The sequence below is a fragment of the Leucopleurus acutus genome (assembly GCF_964270905.1).
Source record: "Leucopleurus acutus genome assembly, chromosome: 6".
Classification (NCBI taxonomy): Eukaryota; Metazoa; Chordata; class Mammalia; order Artiodactyla; family Delphinidae; genus Leucopleurus; species Leucopleurus acutus.
Genome location: NC_139149.1, coordinates 62,223,273 through 62,240,945, shown reverse-complemented (window position 1 = coordinate 62,240,945; position 17,673 = coordinate 62,223,273). Strand labels below are relative to the sequence as shown.

Sequence of the window (17,673 nt, the reverse complement as noted above, 5' to 3'; positions counted from 1 at the left end):
AGTAATCCTCCCTCAGTTAAGAACTACTGGTCTATTCCTACCCAAAATACAAATGGGACCTAATGAAACTTAAAAACTTTTGCACAGCAAAGGAAACCATAAACAAGATGGAAAGACAACCCTCAGAATGGGAGAAAATATATGCAAATGAAGCAACAGACAAAGGATTAATCTCCAAAATACGCAAACAGCTCATGCAGCTGCAGATCAAAAAAACAAACAACCCAAACCAATGATGGGCGGAAGACCTAAATAGACATTTCTCCAGAGAAGGCATACAGATTGCCAACAAATACATGAAAAGATGCTCAGCATCGCTAATCATTAGAGAAATGCAAATCAAAACTACAATGAGGGAAAAAAAAAAAAACCTACAATGAGGTATCACCTCACACCAGTCAGAATGGCCATCATCAAAAAATCTACAAACAATAAATGCTGGAGAGGGTGTGGAGAAAAGGGAACCCTCTTGCACTGTTGGTGGGAATGTAAATTGATACAGAACTACCATATGACCCAGCGATCCCACTACTGGGCATATACCCTGAGAAAATCATAATCAAAAAAGAGTCAAGTACCACAATGTTCATTGCAGCTCTATTTACAATAGCCAGGACACGGAAGTAACCTAAGTGTCCACTGACAGATGAATGGATAAAGAAGATGTGGCACGTATATACAATGGAATATTACTTGGCCGTAAAAAGAAACAAAATTGAGTTATTTGTAGTGAGGTGGATGGACCTAGAATCTGTCATACAGGGTGAAGTAAGTCAGAAAGAGAAAAACAAATACTGTATGCTAACACATATATATGGAATCTAAAAAAAGAAAAAGAAAAAAAGCATGGTTCTCATGAAACTAGGGGCAGGACAGGAATAAAGATGCAGATGTAGAGAATGGACTTGAGGACACGGGGACAGGGAAGGGTAAACTGGGATGAAGTGAGAGAGTAACATTGACATATACAGTACCAAATGTAAAATGGATGGCTAGTGGGAAGCAGCCGCATAGCACAGGGAGATCAGCTCGGTGCTTTGTGACCACCTAGAGGGGTGGGATAGGGAGGGTGGGAGGGAGATGCAAGTGGGAGGGGATATGGGGATATATGTATGCATATAACTGATTCACTTTGTTATACAGCAGAAACTAACACAAGTTTGTAAAGCAATTATACTCCAATAAAGATGTTAAAAAATATATAAATGTCTAAACACTGTCAAATGTCCTCTGTGGGGTAGTAATCCTCCCTCAGTTAAGAACTACTGGTCTATTCCTACCCAAAATAACCTTCCTATTGGTGAAAATTACTTCAGTACTTCCTAAACTACTATTCTTTAGTTTTAGAGGCTCTTAACAAGGGACCCCCAGATACCTTCAGCAGGGATATCAGTAAGCCTCCTGAAACCACATGCAGAATTGCCTGGGTATGTTTATACTTCTATACGCACTGGAATGTTTCCTAGAGAAACATTCCATAGTAGCTTTCATGAGATCCTGAAAGAGTTATCCCAAAAATGGCAACTAAAAAAGGGTTAAGAGGGGGCTTCCCTGGTGGCGCAGTGGTTGAGAATCTGCCTACTAATGCAGGGGACAGGGGTTCGAGCCCTGGTCTGGGAAGATCCCACATGCCGCGGAGCAACTTGGCCCGTGAGCCACAACTACTGAGCCTGCACGTCTGGAGCCTGTGCTCTGCAACAAGAGAGGCCGCAATAGTGAGAGGCCTACGCACCGTGATGAAGAGTGGCCCCCACCTGCCACAACTAGAGAAAGCCCTCGCACAGAAACGAAGACTCAACACAGCCAAAAATAAATATTTTTTTTAAAAGGGTTAAGAATTAGTGCTTGAGCTAAAATATTCACTGTGCCCTCATATGGTCACCTGATTTTTGATAAAGGAGGCAAGAATATACAATGGAGAAAAGACAGCCCCTTCAATAAGTGGTGCTGAGAAAACTGGACAGCTACATGTAAAAGAATGAAATTAGAACACTCCCTAACACCATATACAAAAATAAACTCAAAATGGATTAAAGACCTAAATGTAAGGCCAGACACTATAAAACTTAGAGGAAAACACAGGCAGAACACTCTATGACATAAATCACAGCAAGATCCTTTTTGACCCACTTCCTAAAGAAATGGAAATAAAAACAAAAATAAACAAATGGGACCTAATGAAACTCAAAAGCTTTTGTGCAGCAAAGGAAACCATAAACAAGACGAAAAGACAACCCTCAGAATGGGAGAAAATATTTGCAAATGAAGCAACTGACAAAGGATTCATCTCCAAAATTTACAAGCAGCTCATGCAGCTCAATATCAAAAAAACAAACAACCCAATCCAAAAATGGGCAGAAGACCTAAACAGACATTTCTCCAAAGAAGATATACAGATTGCCAACAAACACATGAAAGGATGCTCAACATCACTAATCATTAGAAAAATGCAAATCAATACTACAATGAGGTATCACCTGACACCAGTCAGAATGGCCATCATCAAAAAATCTACAAACCATAAATGCTGGAGAGGGTATGGAGAAAAGGGAACCCTCCTGCACTGTTGGTGGGAATGTAAATTGATACAGCCACTATGGAGAACAGGATGGAGGTTCCTTAAAAAACTAAAAATGGAATTACCATACAACCCAGCAATCCCATTACTGGGCATATACTCTGAGAAAACCATAATTCAAAAAGAGTCATGTACCACAATGTTCATTGCAGCTCTATTTACAATAGCCAGGACATGGAAGCAACCTAAGTGTCCATCGACAGATGAATGGATAAAGAAGATGTGGCACATATATACAATGGAATATTACTCAGCCATAAAAAGAAACGAAATTGAGTTATTTGTAATGAGGTGGATGGACCTAGAGTCTGTCATACAGAGTGAAGTAAGTCAGAAAGAGAAAAACAAATACAGTATGCTAACACATATATATGGAATCTTAAAAAAAAAAAATGGTCATGAAGAACCTAGAAGCAGGACGGGAATAAAGATGCAGACCTACTAGAGAATGGACTTCAGGACACAGGGAGGGGGAAAGGTAAGCTGGGACAAAGTGAGAGAGTGGCATGGACATATATACACTACCAAATGTAAAATCGATAGCTGGTGGGAAGCAGCCGCATAGCACAGGGAGATCAGCTTGGTGCTTTGTGACCACCTAAAGGGGTGGGATAGGGAGGGTGGGAGAGACGGAGACACAAGAGGGAAGAGATATGGGGATATATGTATATGTATAGCTGATTCACTTTGTTATAAAGCAGAAACTAACACACCACTGTAAAGCAATTATACTCCAATAAAGATGTTAAAAAAATAAAAAATTCACTGTGCCCTGAAGCTATCTTTTCAAAAGTATAAAGATTGAAGACACTATTTCACACACAGCAAATAATTTACTTGTGCTATCAGTTATCAAGCAAGATTGCTTCTACCACACTTATAAACCCTTCATTCAACAAATATTTATTGAGTACATTTTATAAGCTAGGCACTGTGTCATTAGTTTTTGAAAACTAAACTTAAATTTCAACTTCCTTATACCCCTGCCAAAAAGGCAGTATAAAGTCCATATTTATTAAATATAACCAACTAAGAAGTTCTGCCTCTCAAAGATTACCGTAAGAAAGAAAATACACTAGTTACAGTACTAGTGCCTAAAGATAAAATAAAGGTAAGTAAATAAAATAAACAAAATTCATATTCTTGGTAAAAATATATAAATCTTCTAAAAGAAGGAAACTTAAAAAAGCTCATACTCATACAAATAAATTATTGTCCAAACACATTTCTTTCTGTCTTTTCTTTCTTTCCCTGCCTTAAACAAAACTAAAATGTACTGAATGACAAACTATGTATCAGACATAGTTATTAAGCCCAGATGATTATCAAGTTGAATTTAAAAAAAACAAGATGACCAAGTGCCTAGCATCATGCCTAGAACGCAGCAAAAGCAGTCCCTCTTCTTCCTTTTCTTTCTGTCCTCAAGAAGCTCACAGTCTCATCTCCAACAAATGTCACGTCTTAGATTTCTCTTTTAAGTGCTACACAATAAAATCCTCTGTGATTCAAACTATGTAAGCTAACCAAACAGCAACTAAATATGTAAAATGTTTCAATAATTATAATTCCATAATCTACATAAACATTTCTCTTTTTTTTAAGGCAAACAATTCCCAAGTATCCTATTCTTCCTATAGTGCAGTTTAAAGTTTACAGGGCCACTAATCTTTTGGATTACACAACTGTGATATACAACTTGAAGAGTTATTATATTCAGTAAGTGGTCTGGGGATAACAGACACTAATGTAATCGATAAATATATAAGGAATGGCTGGAGAAGAATATGTTTGCTTCATGATTACCAAATGGATTAAGGCTAGAATGAGAGAATGATGCTTAAAAATATGTAGTGAATAAAACTTTACAAATAAGTTAGAAAATAGTTTTGTGCCTATAAATGAACATATCACCCCAACTAATCAATACCATCATATCTAGCCAAAAGCAAAACAGCAAATAAAGAAAATGCACCCACAACATAAGTGATGTTTATAAAAAGAATGAATAATGAAGATTTTTATGTTCACTTTACATACCGGCAACAATTACCTGAATAATATTACATAATAAAATTATACTTCACAAAGAGATGTTATATTGATAATGATAAATCATAAAAAATTCTAAACGTACAGTATCAGACTGGAGAGGAAAAAAATTTGCAACTCAAAATTTAAAAAATTAAATTATTTACATACTTACCTGCACAGCAAGAGAAGCTGCATTGTCAGAAAGCAAAATTTGCTCCCCTGTGGAAATACAATGAAAGGTCTGAGTCAAAAGCATAACTGCTAAACAAGTAAAATACATTTATAAGTGTTTTTATTTTTAAAAACTATTCCTATTTCTAAAAAGAAAATGTAATCATGAAGTTCTATATCAATGCTGTTGTGTCTATATGTCTATATCAATGTGTGATTATAATTTTGATTAAATTATCATAGTATGTAAATAACAATGAAACAAAACTATTTACTCTGAAACTATTTGATCACTTATTGTATATTATCAACAATTTCCTCTAAAACTAATTGATCACTTACTGTATTTTATCAACAATATATAATGAAAATCGCTCACTTAAAAACAAATTCGTTTTCCAAGTTTTCAAGAAACTCCTCTTCTTTTCATTAAAATTAAGTAAAATAGTATCTCTACTCAAACCTCTCTAGTTAAAAGTAAAAGCATTCAAAATCATATAAAACCAGCTTACAGTTAATATTACACAGTGTGTCTAGGTCTGTCACACAAAAGAAAGATGACAAGTTCGCTGCAATAAAAATTCCATGCTTAGAAGACTAGGGCTGCTGCCTATTAGTCTTCATTACTTTGCAGTCTTCTGACAATTGTAGCAGGCTGCTGAGCCCCAAATGGGGTCCATAATGTGACCTGATGATATATGAAGAGCTGCTAAAGGGAGCCTGAACCATCCTAGCCTATACATTTTAACAGTTCCTTTTTACTGAGAGCCCACTTTACCACAGGACTTCAAAAATCTGCTGTGTCAGCTATTGGCACAGTAAATCTGCCAACTGCTCCTGCAACCACATCATTTTACACTGCCTACAGCAGCCAATATAATGAGTCAATAATAAACTAAGGACCTTATAGGCCATGAATAGTTGGTTTACACTGGTAGATATAAATTTAGGTAAAATCTCCTAGACAAATTATACAAGGGAATCCCTTCTTTATATTTTATGTTCTCTTTGCAAAGGATTCTATTATTGAAGGGTGTTTTTGGTAATAAATATATTTTGATACAAAGCCATTTTTAACTGAGAACAAGTACCTACCTTTCAGCTGCTGATACAATGTAGCATTTTCAGGCCAAGGTTCTGCAGCTGTGGAAACACAGCAGTGATAATTAGGCACATAGGGTAAAAACATATCAATGACCAACCAAATTAATAATCACATACATTTGCCTAGAGCATTTAAAGTCAATTGCCAAGGACACCTTAAATATGGCAACTAGTCACATTACTTTAGATTCTATGGGAACCTATATAAGCAGGTTAGATAATTTCTTTTAAGTGAATGTTTGGTGGCAGTTTCATTTTTTATGGGGAGGAGGTGGAAGACATCTTGCCCAATCAAAAGGGAAAATTAAAAAAATAAAACAGCCTAAATGCTACTACTCCTTTAGCCTCCTTCAAACACAGACATATCCAAAATGTTACTCATGCATATAAAAAGATACTGAATTTCAGTTCACTATCAAAAAGAAAAGTAGTGAAGCAATATTTATAATATTTTACTGTAAACTTTTAACAAAGTAAATTTTCAAAAGACAACACTGTATGAAAGAATCAAATACATCTGTATCAGGCTGTGCATCTTTCCTCATAAGCTGGTAGTATTTAAACAGAGGAATCCTGTTGTTGTCTACATTTCATTGCCTTGACCTCACCAATACCATCTCACAAAAACAAAGGGAAGTAACATGATGAAGCAGTTAAGTACCTACAATGTGAAGTAGAGCTACTAAAGCTAATTTTAGGCCTGAAGCCAGGCTTGACCTTGACTCAATCTCTCATCCAGAGAAGACTCCAACTACAAAGAGAATATTAGCAACCTACCAGTGCTTGGAAAAAGCACTAGGATTGAATTTGTCTAATCAACTGCACTTAAGAAGCAATTCCTCCACTGACAGAATATACAGTATATCATTTGTTGAATTCTTCTTTGTAAAAGCCATAAAACATCAGAATCACCAATTCTAACGTTCTAACTATATTTGCTGTCAGCAAGAAAGTCAAATATGAAATTTGATAATAATTGGTATTTTTCTGTGTTTAAATTAATACAGTCTCTGTGACACAGTAACAAACTATTTTTTTAATATATACTTCCAGCTGGTTTTTTAAAAAAGAAATTTATACACATGAAGCATTTTTTTCCTAAGACTGATCATTTAAGATGCACTAAAACAGTCTTAGGAGTGGGAGGGACGGGTGGACACCTTAATTTCCTTTTACTTCCACTTTAGAATGAAAAGAAAAACATTGTATTATTGTAAATTATAAATTTTGGTTTGGTCTGGGCTACACAAAATTAAACTCATACTTAGGGATAATACATGAAGTCACCAAGCAAATAATGGACCATACACAGTTTTGCACAGTTATCCACAGTATTACAGACCTCCCTTGACCTACCATGGGTTTACATCCCGATAAACCCACTGTAAGTTGAAAATGCATTTAATATACCTCACCTACCAAACATCATAGCCTAGCCTAGCCCACATTAAACGTGCTCAAAACACTTACATTAGCTTACAGTTGGGCAAAATCATCTAACACAAAGCCTGTTTTATAATAAAGTGTTGAATACCTCATGTAATTTATGGAATACTGTACTGAAAGTGAAAAACAGGATGGTTTTATGGGTACAGAATGGTGGTAAGCGTATCAGTTGTTCACCCGTTTGATTTTGTGATTTCGTGGCTGACTGGGACTGTGACTCCCTGCTGCTGCCCAGCATCAAGAGTATCTAGTTACATATCGCTAGCCCAAGCAAAGATCAAAATTCACAACTTGAAATACAGTTTCTCCTGAATGCGTATTGCTTTTGCTCTGTCGTAAAGTCGAAAAATCGTAAGTCAAACCCGTTGTAAGTTAGGGACTGTCTGTATACATACACGTAAAGGCTACTGAATTTCAACTCACATACCAAAAAGGCAGTGCAACTAAATATCACTATATGCTACTGTAAACTTTTTAACAAAGTAAAATTTCAATAAGAACCCAATTAACCTGTGTAACGGTTTTAAAAATAAAAGTCAGGGAAACAAAAACAAGCTGACATCAGCAATTTACTAAAAAATAACCTTTTAGGATAAACTGTATGATCAGCACACCTACACTGTTTACATCTATATAAGAAACAATACAATGAGGTTCATTCTTATTAAAGAAAGCAATAAGGCAGAGGAATAAAATTTACAGAAGTTCTAAAGACATTGAAATTAAGTTCCTTGAGGACACAAATATGTCATATGCATCTGTGTATGCCACACTGTGCCATGTTTTGCATACAGTTGGTGATCATTAATTGTGCATGGAAAGAAACCTACCAGTCAACCTCCTAAACATTCTGGCTAATCAAAGTTTTACTGAACTTAATTATCAACTATGTTAAAGTAATAAGGTGCTCTAATTAAATATTCTGGTAATTTTAACTTTCGGTTAGCTATTTTGTGTACATATTAGACATGAATTACAAATTTTCAAAACAAAGGAAAAACAACATTTAGCATTAAATATATGCTGAATATAATTTAAGTGTTCTTTGATAAATCAGAAGCTACATCACTACTCTGCAGTATCAGAGTTCTCATATGAATAGGAACTTCTGTGTTCAGTAATTCCAGTTAAAAGTTCATTTATCATCACCCCCTTTCTCCTGATATAATACAACCGACATATGTAAAAGTAACAGAAATCTTGCAACATATTACCCGACTGCAAGTAAGAACAAAGGAGTTATCTACAAATACTAAAAGCTCTGTTATTAAGAACCTAAAGCTGGAAATGGGGATGACGGAGTATATTTTCCTTGCTCCAATATACAGACTATGTTCCAACTCAGGAATTATTATTGAAAGTAAATTCTCAGAAAGTAACTCTGCCAAAACATTTGATGTTATCTTCACAAACAGAACCTATCATTTAAAAAGAGAAGGCAAGTAGGCAGATATAAACCTATATAACCATGCTATTTTAGCAGCTTGGAATTCCAGTATATCCATAGTCCAGGAGGCAAGAAATAGCAGAGTATGCAGGGAATGATCAGGGAATGAATGACATGGGAGAAGAAATGGCTGGTGTGTTATTCAACAGAGAGACAATAGTGAAAATACTAAGTTGTGTGGCATGGCAATGGATCTACAAATCAACCATGTAGGTTTCTTTCTAGGAAATGAGCTTTCATAAGTAAGTCCATGAATCATGAACATTACCTACACATAACAAAGTACAAAGCCTATTTCTTGGTTTGGGTAATATTAATTAAAGCCTTTTCACTGAGAATGCCTGTTATGTGAAAGACAAAGTCCAAAAATACAATTTCTTCCCCACTCCTCTTTCCCAAGGTTAGGGAAGTTAATATCCACCCTTGTCCCTGATCATGTGTAAAAGAGAGGGAGATTAAGAATTCAAAATAATAGTACTGACAACAGACCTTAAAAATCTGCCTCATTTAAAAAGAAAAATCTTTAAAAATAAATAATAAAACATTTTCATCTCTTACTAGTTTTACTTTAGCCAACCTAAAATGTTTTAGACCACAGACTAATTCAATAGTGAATAAAATTTCATGACTCACCTATCCTATTTTCAATTTCTACCACCAAAATCTCTCCCTGATGTGAAGAGCCTTTTTAAACCTGCCTTAGGGAAGGGCCAGCCTTAGAATAAATATAGAAGGTGAGGATAAATGTTTCTGAAAAGGAGACTGATAGAAAATGAGGACTGAGAGACAACGTTGTCCAACACCGTCAAGGTGCCAATTACTGGTATTATTTGCATATCAAAAGTAATTTTTATGCTTCATACACATCAGTAGTTTGTGTGGCTCTTGGAATAAAGATCGGCTTGGCCTTACACATCACCCTCTCTCCCTCTCTGTCCTCGTCATTCCTCTCCACCCACTCTATACACCAGCCACAATGGCCTTCACCCAGTTTCTGAATGCATCACGTTCCTTCCTGCCCCAGAGATTCATTTAAGCTGGTTCCTCTACCCTGGAGCTATCTTCCCCTCCTTTAGTGTCCTTACATCTTAGCAAAAACATCACTTCCTCAGGTTGGGCCAGCTTCATGGACTTACAACCTGAACAGCTGCACAGAGCCCGTACTTAGAAGGGCTCCACGGGTGCTTTTATGTTCTGCTGTGCCAGTCTTGAGGCCCCTGTTCTTTTAAACAGGGGCCTCATATTTTCATTTTGCACTGGGCCCTACAAATTATGTAGCTGGTCCTGTCCTCAGGGAAGACTTCAGTGACCTCCGGAATAGTTCAAACCCTCTCTGTTTCAAGCTTGAATAAGATGCACACTTCTTTGAACCACTTATCACAGTCAACATTTTTACAGGGATTTGAGGACTACTTGTTTACCTCCCCCACTAGAAAATAAGCACATGAATCCAGTGTTCATGTCTGATTTTTGCTTACCACCTAATTCCTAGAACCTAGCACCAAACAGGCAATCAGTAAATGCTGGTTGAATAAATGTTTGTGTTTACTATTACTACTATCATTATTATGATTCTGTACTGTTTAGGCTAAGAATGAATCAGGGAAGATAAGAAAACTACACAACCTGGCCAAAAAAAGGGAAACTTTTACCCAGAGAACTCCAATACTACAACCAATCGCACAACTATGAAAATATTAAACAGCTGCCTGAAATAGTTGGCAGAATCTAATCCTGTAAACTTACCTATGCACCGACCCTAAAACTGGAAATCTGTTTCTATGTTTTATACCAAATATACAATTTTCACTGGATATTACTGTTGAAATGCTCCTAAGACCAACACAAGGCCCTCAACCATCTGACAAGTCATCTCACTATTCCCCTTTCCATATTCTTTAACTCTAACATATCACTTTTTAAAATCTCATGTCCCCATCAATAAAATACTTGAGGGGGCTTCTCCGGTGGCGCAGTGTTTGGGAATCTGCCTGCCAATGCAGGGGACACGGGTTCAAGCCCTGGTCGGGGCGGATCCCACATGCTGCGGAGCAGCTGGGCCCGTGTGCCACAGCTGCTGAGCCTGCACTCTGGAGCCCGGAAGCCACAACTACTGAGCCTGCGTGCTGCGGCTGCTGGAGCCTGTGCTTGACAACGGGAGAGGCCACCCAATGAGAAGCCCGCCCACCACCACGACGGGTAGCGCCGGCTCGCTGCGCTAGAGAGGGCCCGCGCGCAGCAAGGAAGACCCAACGCAGCCAAAAAAAAAAAAAAAGAAATACTTGAGTATGCAGACCCAAATAGATTTGGAAATCATATGGCTGGTATTCCTAAGCTAATTAATCATGCACATTATAAAACATACACTAAAAAAAAAAACAGTTAAACATAAACTGAAACCTAAGTTCCAATATTTTCTTCCTGTACTTCAAAGGATTGTCCTGCATAAAACAGGGTGTATATATACCTCACCCCACCTTGGAAAACATTGTTCTAATTAAATAACTACTTATTTGAAGTTTCAACAGGGAACCCAGCCATTCACATACCCTTGAACAAAGAAGAGTCCTCCTCTATTCTAGTGAAATCACCTTTTTTGACCACGAAAAAAGCTTGGAAAAAACACACACAAATTAATGGGGGCGGGGGGAATACCTGCCTACCCATCACCTAATAATAGTACACTTGTATCCTACCAGAGTACTTAAAATTTCCCCCATATACTTCATACTTCCTCACCTTAGTGACTTTGCTCAAATTGTTCCCCTCTGTCCAGAATATTCCTTCCCTACCACATACCCAAATCCTACACCTTTTTCAAGACCAAGCTTAAAATGCTACCTCTATCAAGAAGGCTTTTGTAACTAAACAAATCTAATTTCTCCTTTATCTATACTGCTCATAGCAGTTTGTACTTGTCTTATATCATATATTGCTTTCTTCTCTATTCTATTATTATGTCAATATCTTATCTCCGTTTCTAGGCAGTTAAGTTCCTAGAATGTGAAAATTCCTATGGTCCTGAGATTATTTATTAAAGACTAGGCTCCTCAATTGCTCCAAACTTGAATATGGCATTTATAATGATATGTACAATACATGCCAAAATATGAAATTCAAATTAAGCAATATTTAAATTTTTTTGGTCTAAGTATCATTTAAAACTAATCTTTACCACAAGAGTTCCAAAGTAAAACTACCCACCTTTCAGAAATTAATTCTTTCACAATCAGAAACTACTATATCATTTTCATACCAAAGCAATAACTTACTCCAAGATACTCTTAGTGACCTACATTCATTCTTGAAAATTAGAATGACTTCTTATTCCCTAGCAAAAGGTCCATGAAAGTGTTTATCATTTTTATAAAGAAGAAATATATTCCTATTTTACAGGTATAAATAAAAAACATCTAGAAATAAAGCAAATATCAGAACACCGCATAACTTTCTATCCAAATAACATTATTAAAGGTCTTTTAACCCCTTTATCCTTTACTTTCTTTCCAATTTTGCCCAGGTAAAACTGCCCTGAGTATTTTACACTAGTGTCTCTTTTACCAGGAGCAAAGGTGATTCCTCTTAAAGTCTCAGCCTTTAGTGATAGCTTTTTTTATGCAAAGGAATGTTTTTAAATTTTTCAAAGATATTTTCTACCTCCCACAAGTATTTATGTTGGAGGAGAAAAAAGCTTAGAAAGAGAGAGAACACATACTTTTGGACTTTTGAAAGCCCTAATATAAAACAAACAATACAGGGCTTCCCTGGTGGCGCAGTGGTTGAGAGTCCGCCTGCCGACGCAGGGGACACGGGTTCGTGCCCCGGTCCGGGAGGGTCCCACATGCCGCGGAGCGGCTGGGCCCATGGGCCATGGCCGCTGAGCCTGCGCGTCCGGAGCCTGTTGCTCCGCAGCGGGAGAGGCCACAGCGGTAAGAGGCCCGCGTACCGCAAAAAAATAAATAAATAAACAAAATAAAATAAACAATACATAAATAAATGACTTTGTGCTAGAAATACACACATGATAAAGCAAAACCCATAGCCCCCAGAAATACATACTTGATTCTTATTTAATTATCTTTAAGGTACCTATTATTTTTTTTATTTTTATTTTTTTTTTGTGGTACGCGGGCCTCTCACTGTTGCGGCCTCTCCTGTTGTGGAGCACAGGCTCCGGACGCACAGGCTCAGCGGCCATGGCCCACATGCCCAGCCGCTCCGTGGCATGTGGTATCTTCCCGGACCGGGGCATGAACCCGTGTCCCCTGCATCGACAGGCGGACTCTCAACCACTGCTCCACCAGGGAAGCCCCAGGTACCTATTATTTTTAAGCTTTATCAACCAATATTAACAAAAACATCAATATTCTTTACTACAAATCCATTACAATTTTTAGAGAAATGACTACTGGCCAACAAATTCACATATGTATATACCTAGGTTTCTTAAAGACTCCATTTTACCTGCAGTATTCTCTATAGTATCAAGTTGGGTGATAAGTCATTCTGGTGGCAAATGATCTATCTATTCCATTCAATTCAGGGTATTTCACAGTATGAAAGTGCTATGATCTAATAAACAAGTCTAATTCTAAAGTCCATCTCTTGATGATCTAATCTAAAAGGACAAGAGAAGGGCCATAAAAAGAGATGCCCTCTGTTGTCGGGGTTTTTTTTTTTAATTCTTCATTCTTAATGTACAACATGACTCCTCTGGCATATGAATGTGGGTGAAGACATAATTTGTAGGATAATAGGCACTAATATTACATGCTGCTTCAGTACTGTCATATTTCCAATCCATCAAGTAGATTAATGCTATAATAACTGTACACAAAACTATCATTTGTGCACTAATGAAGTCAAACCCAGTTTATCCTTAGGCAACTAGATTCCAAAAGCTCATTGATGCCATCTCTTCCGCTTCCAAAGACTATTTAGACAGTCTAAAGGAATAAGAAACGCATGCAACCTATCTCCAAATTTGGATGTCGTTCTGCCAAAGGTGTAAATGCAAATACGACTAATATAACAAAATGCTCAAAGAACATTTGACAGCTCTTAAACATGGACAAGTTACTGCAAGACACACAGAGAAAGGAGGAAATAAATTTACTGTTTGACATAAATACTATACTGATGATCTCAGTGATATCAACATAGACACTAAGTTCAACACCTGTCAAGTTTTAGGCAGTTATGATATGAAGCCTTCATTTAAAGTAGATTTTTAAGATGTTCAGAGTTAAAATATGATGACATGTGACTTTATCAAAGCTAGAATTTTAAGAGCTATATATTAGATTCAACAATTCAGCCTGCAAACTATAGTACAATTCAAAGATGTGTAAGCAGGACATGACTCTTCACACAATAAGAGTTTAAAATCATTCTCAGACTTCCCTGGTGGCGCAGTGATTAAGAATCCACCTGCCAATGCAGGGAACATGGGTTCGAGCCCCGGTCCGGGAATATCCCACATGCCGCGGAGCAACTAAGCCCGTGCTCCACAACTACTGAGCCTGCGCTCTAGAGCCCGTGAGCCACAACAACTGAGCCCACGTGACACAACTACTGAAGCCCACACACCTAAAGTCCGTGCTCTGCAACAAAGAGAAGCCAACACAGTGAGAAGCCCGAGCAACGCATCGAAGAGTAGCCCCCGCTGGCTGCAACTAGAGAAAGATCGCGCACAGCAACGAAGACCCAACTCAGCCAAAAATAAATAAATAAATTTATTTAAAAAAAAAAAAAAATTCTCCCATCACCTCAACAGTTGGAGATCAATGTTCACGTCAGAAAGTGGCTCATGTATCGTACAACCCAGGGAATATACCCAATATTTCATAATAACTATAAATGGAATATAACCTTTAAAAATTGTGAATCACTATATTGTACACTCATAACTTATACAATATTGTACATCAACTATACTTCAATTTTTAAAAATTTTAAAGAAAGTGGCTCATGTTAGAGAATGGAGAGGTGTAGTGCCATGCTGTCATTTCCATAAACTTAAAATAGTTCCAATATTTAAAATACTGACAGGTAGTATTTTGTAACACAGTGGTAAGGCTACTCTCTGTCTTAGTCCACTTGGGCTACTATAACGAAATACCACAGATTGGGTGGCTTATAAACAACAGAAATTTGTTTCTCACAGTTCTGGAAGCTCAAAGTCCAACATCAGGGTGCCAGCATGGTTGGGTTCTGGTAGGAGACCTCTTCCAGGTCACTGACTGCGACTTCTTGCTGGGTCCTCACATGGTGGAAGGGGCTAGGGAGCTCTCTGGGATCTCTTGGCACTAATTCCAATCATGAGGGTTCTGCCCTCATTACCCAATCACCTCCCAACGGTCCCCACCTTCTAATACCATCACCTTGGGATTAGGGTTTCAATGCATAAATTTGGAGGGGACACAAACATTCAGATCACAGGAGCCACTTAAAATATATACTGCAAGGAAGTGCAGATAGAAAGATTAAAGAATACCTTAGGGCTTCCCTGGTGGCGCAGTGGTTAGGAATCTGCCTGCCAATGCAGGGGACATGGGTTCGTGCCCTGGTCCAGAAAGATCCCACATGCCGCGGAGCAGCTGGGCCCATGAGCCATGGCCGCTGAGCCTGCGCATCCGGAGCCTGTGCTCCGCAATGGGAGAGGCCGCAACAGTGAGAGGCCCGCGTACCACCAAAAAAAAAAAAAAAAAAAACACCTTAGATTGAAATAAGGGTCCTAAAGCAAGGAGCAGACATTCTAAGACAGACTAGAGAAGTGTAAGACAAAAATACAAAGGGATTGCCAAACTTTGGAAGAAGATTCACACTAGAACCATTCCCTTGGCTACAAGTTATCATCAGTCCTTAAAAACTTGTTGATTGACATCAGAATCCACTGCATATTCTTTATTGCTTGTTGCATATAAGTATGTGTAGTAAACTGTACATAGCTCTCATTTTAGAAAGTAAATTAAGCCACATTCTACAAATCCGTTTTATCAGTCGTTCAATAAATATTCACAGAACACACACACACACACACACACACACACACACCCTGAATATAATATGCCAGGTACCATTCTAAGCACTAGGGATAAAATTATAAAGAAAATCAAGTAACTGCCTTTAAGGCACTTAGACTTTAGTGGTACCATATGGCCCATCTCCCTATCTGTTATCTTTATAATGTTTCAAGTTTAAAACTCTGACGAATACTGGAGCCTATCTGAAAATAACAATAAAGATCATCTGATACACCCATAACAAGGCTTAATTCTGTCTACATGTTACACAGAGCTAAGAAAAAAAATTACATAAAACAGCACACAATCTCCAGAATGCCAAATGAATGCCAATACTGAGCCCATGGCAGACAAATCATCAACCCCACAAATCCCTCATCAATATCTCCAACCACCTATTCATTTGTAACAACGTGGTAAACAAAGGACTAAAATGATTCAAAGTGAGGGCACATGAATGAATGATACATTAGAATTAATATCCAAGGCAAATGGGTTCTAATATCCTGCCATTCAGGAGGCAGAAGGAAAGCAAAACAGATTGAAAATTCAGGAAAACTTGTAAAGGGCAGAACTTCTCTCTTACAACCAAAGCTGGTGCCCAAATGAAACCAGAGAATAATGAGAATCTACCTCTTTCTGGTCTAGACTGCTACTAGACTGCTACTGAGGCAGATGATAATGGTGGGGGGTGGGGTGGGGGACGGTGACAGCAGTTAAAGAGTCCCTTAAGACCCTTATAGCTAGTATCTAGAATATATAAAAAACTTACAACTCAATAACAAAGATGACAAATAACTCAATCCGTTCAATGGGCATAGGATATGAATAGATATTTCTCCAAAGGAGATACATGAATGGCCAAACAAGCACATGAAAAGATACTCAGTATCATGAGTTGTTAGAGAAATGCAAATCAAAACCACAATGAGATGCCACCACCTCACACCCACTAGAATGGCTTTAATCAACAAGACAGACAATAACAAATGTTTAGAGGATGTACAGCATTTGGAACTCTCACACATTGCTGGTGGGAGTATAAAATGTTTGGAGGTTTCGCAAAATGTTGAACACAGAATTGCCATTATGACTCAGCAATTCCACTCCTAGGTATTCACCCAGGAGAAATGGAAAAACATATCCACACAAAGATTTGTACAAGAATGTTCACAGCAGTGTTATTCACAGTAAACAAAAGGTGGAAACAACCTAAATGACCATCAACTGATGAGTCGATAAACTAAATGTGGTATATCCATACCATAGAATACTATTTGGCAATAAAAAAAGAGCCAAGCATTAATACCTGTTACAACACAGATTAACTTCAAAAGCATTATTCCTAGTGAAAAAAGCCAGTCACTAAAGAAAACACATTGTATGATTCCATTTATATGAAATGTTCAGAATAGGCAAATCTACAGAAACAGAAAGTAGGTTAGTGGTTGATTCAGGCTGGGATGGGAATGGGAATGACTGTAAACAGGCAAGAAATTTCTTTTGGAGGTGATGAAAATGTTTCTTCTACAACTGGATTGTGGTAATAATCACAACTCTGCAAATATATTTTAAAAATTAATTGTACACTTTAAAAGGGTATATAAATTATACCTCAGTAAAACTGAAATAGATTTTAAAAGACTTATTGCATTTATTGTGCACTTAAGTGCCTGACCTAGTAACTACCTCACAACAACTTTATGAGGTAGACACTACTATTATTATCCCTATTTTACAATAAGAAAATTAAGGAACAACCATAAGTAATTTGCCAAAGTCACAGTGACTAATAAGTGACAAGAGCCAGGGTTTGAACCCAGGTAGTCTGGCTCCAGATTCAATGAACACAGAACTGTATTAGCTAACTT

At 37.5% G+C, this 17,673-nt stretch overlaps 1 protein-coding gene across 2 annotated transcripts in view; it reads right to left on the bottom strand.

Annotated features, from left to right (window-relative positions):
* Positions 1–17,673, bottom strand: part of MTX2 (metaxin 2) — a 63,678-nt gene that overhangs the window by 34,609 nt on the left and 11,396 nt on the right. The window contains exons 2-3 of one of the 2 annotated variants that reach the window (XM_082841642.1): positions 5,876–5,923; positions 4,782–4,828 (exon numbers count right to left, since the gene is read on the bottom strand). In XM_082841642.1, coding sequence (XP_082697768.1) covers positions 4,782–4,828; positions 5,876–5,923 — 95 coding nt within the window. Of the gene's footprint in view, positions 1–4,781; positions 4,829–5,875; positions 5,924–17,673 lie in introns of those variants that run through there. The other variant, XM_082841643.1, reaches the window with a different exon arrangement.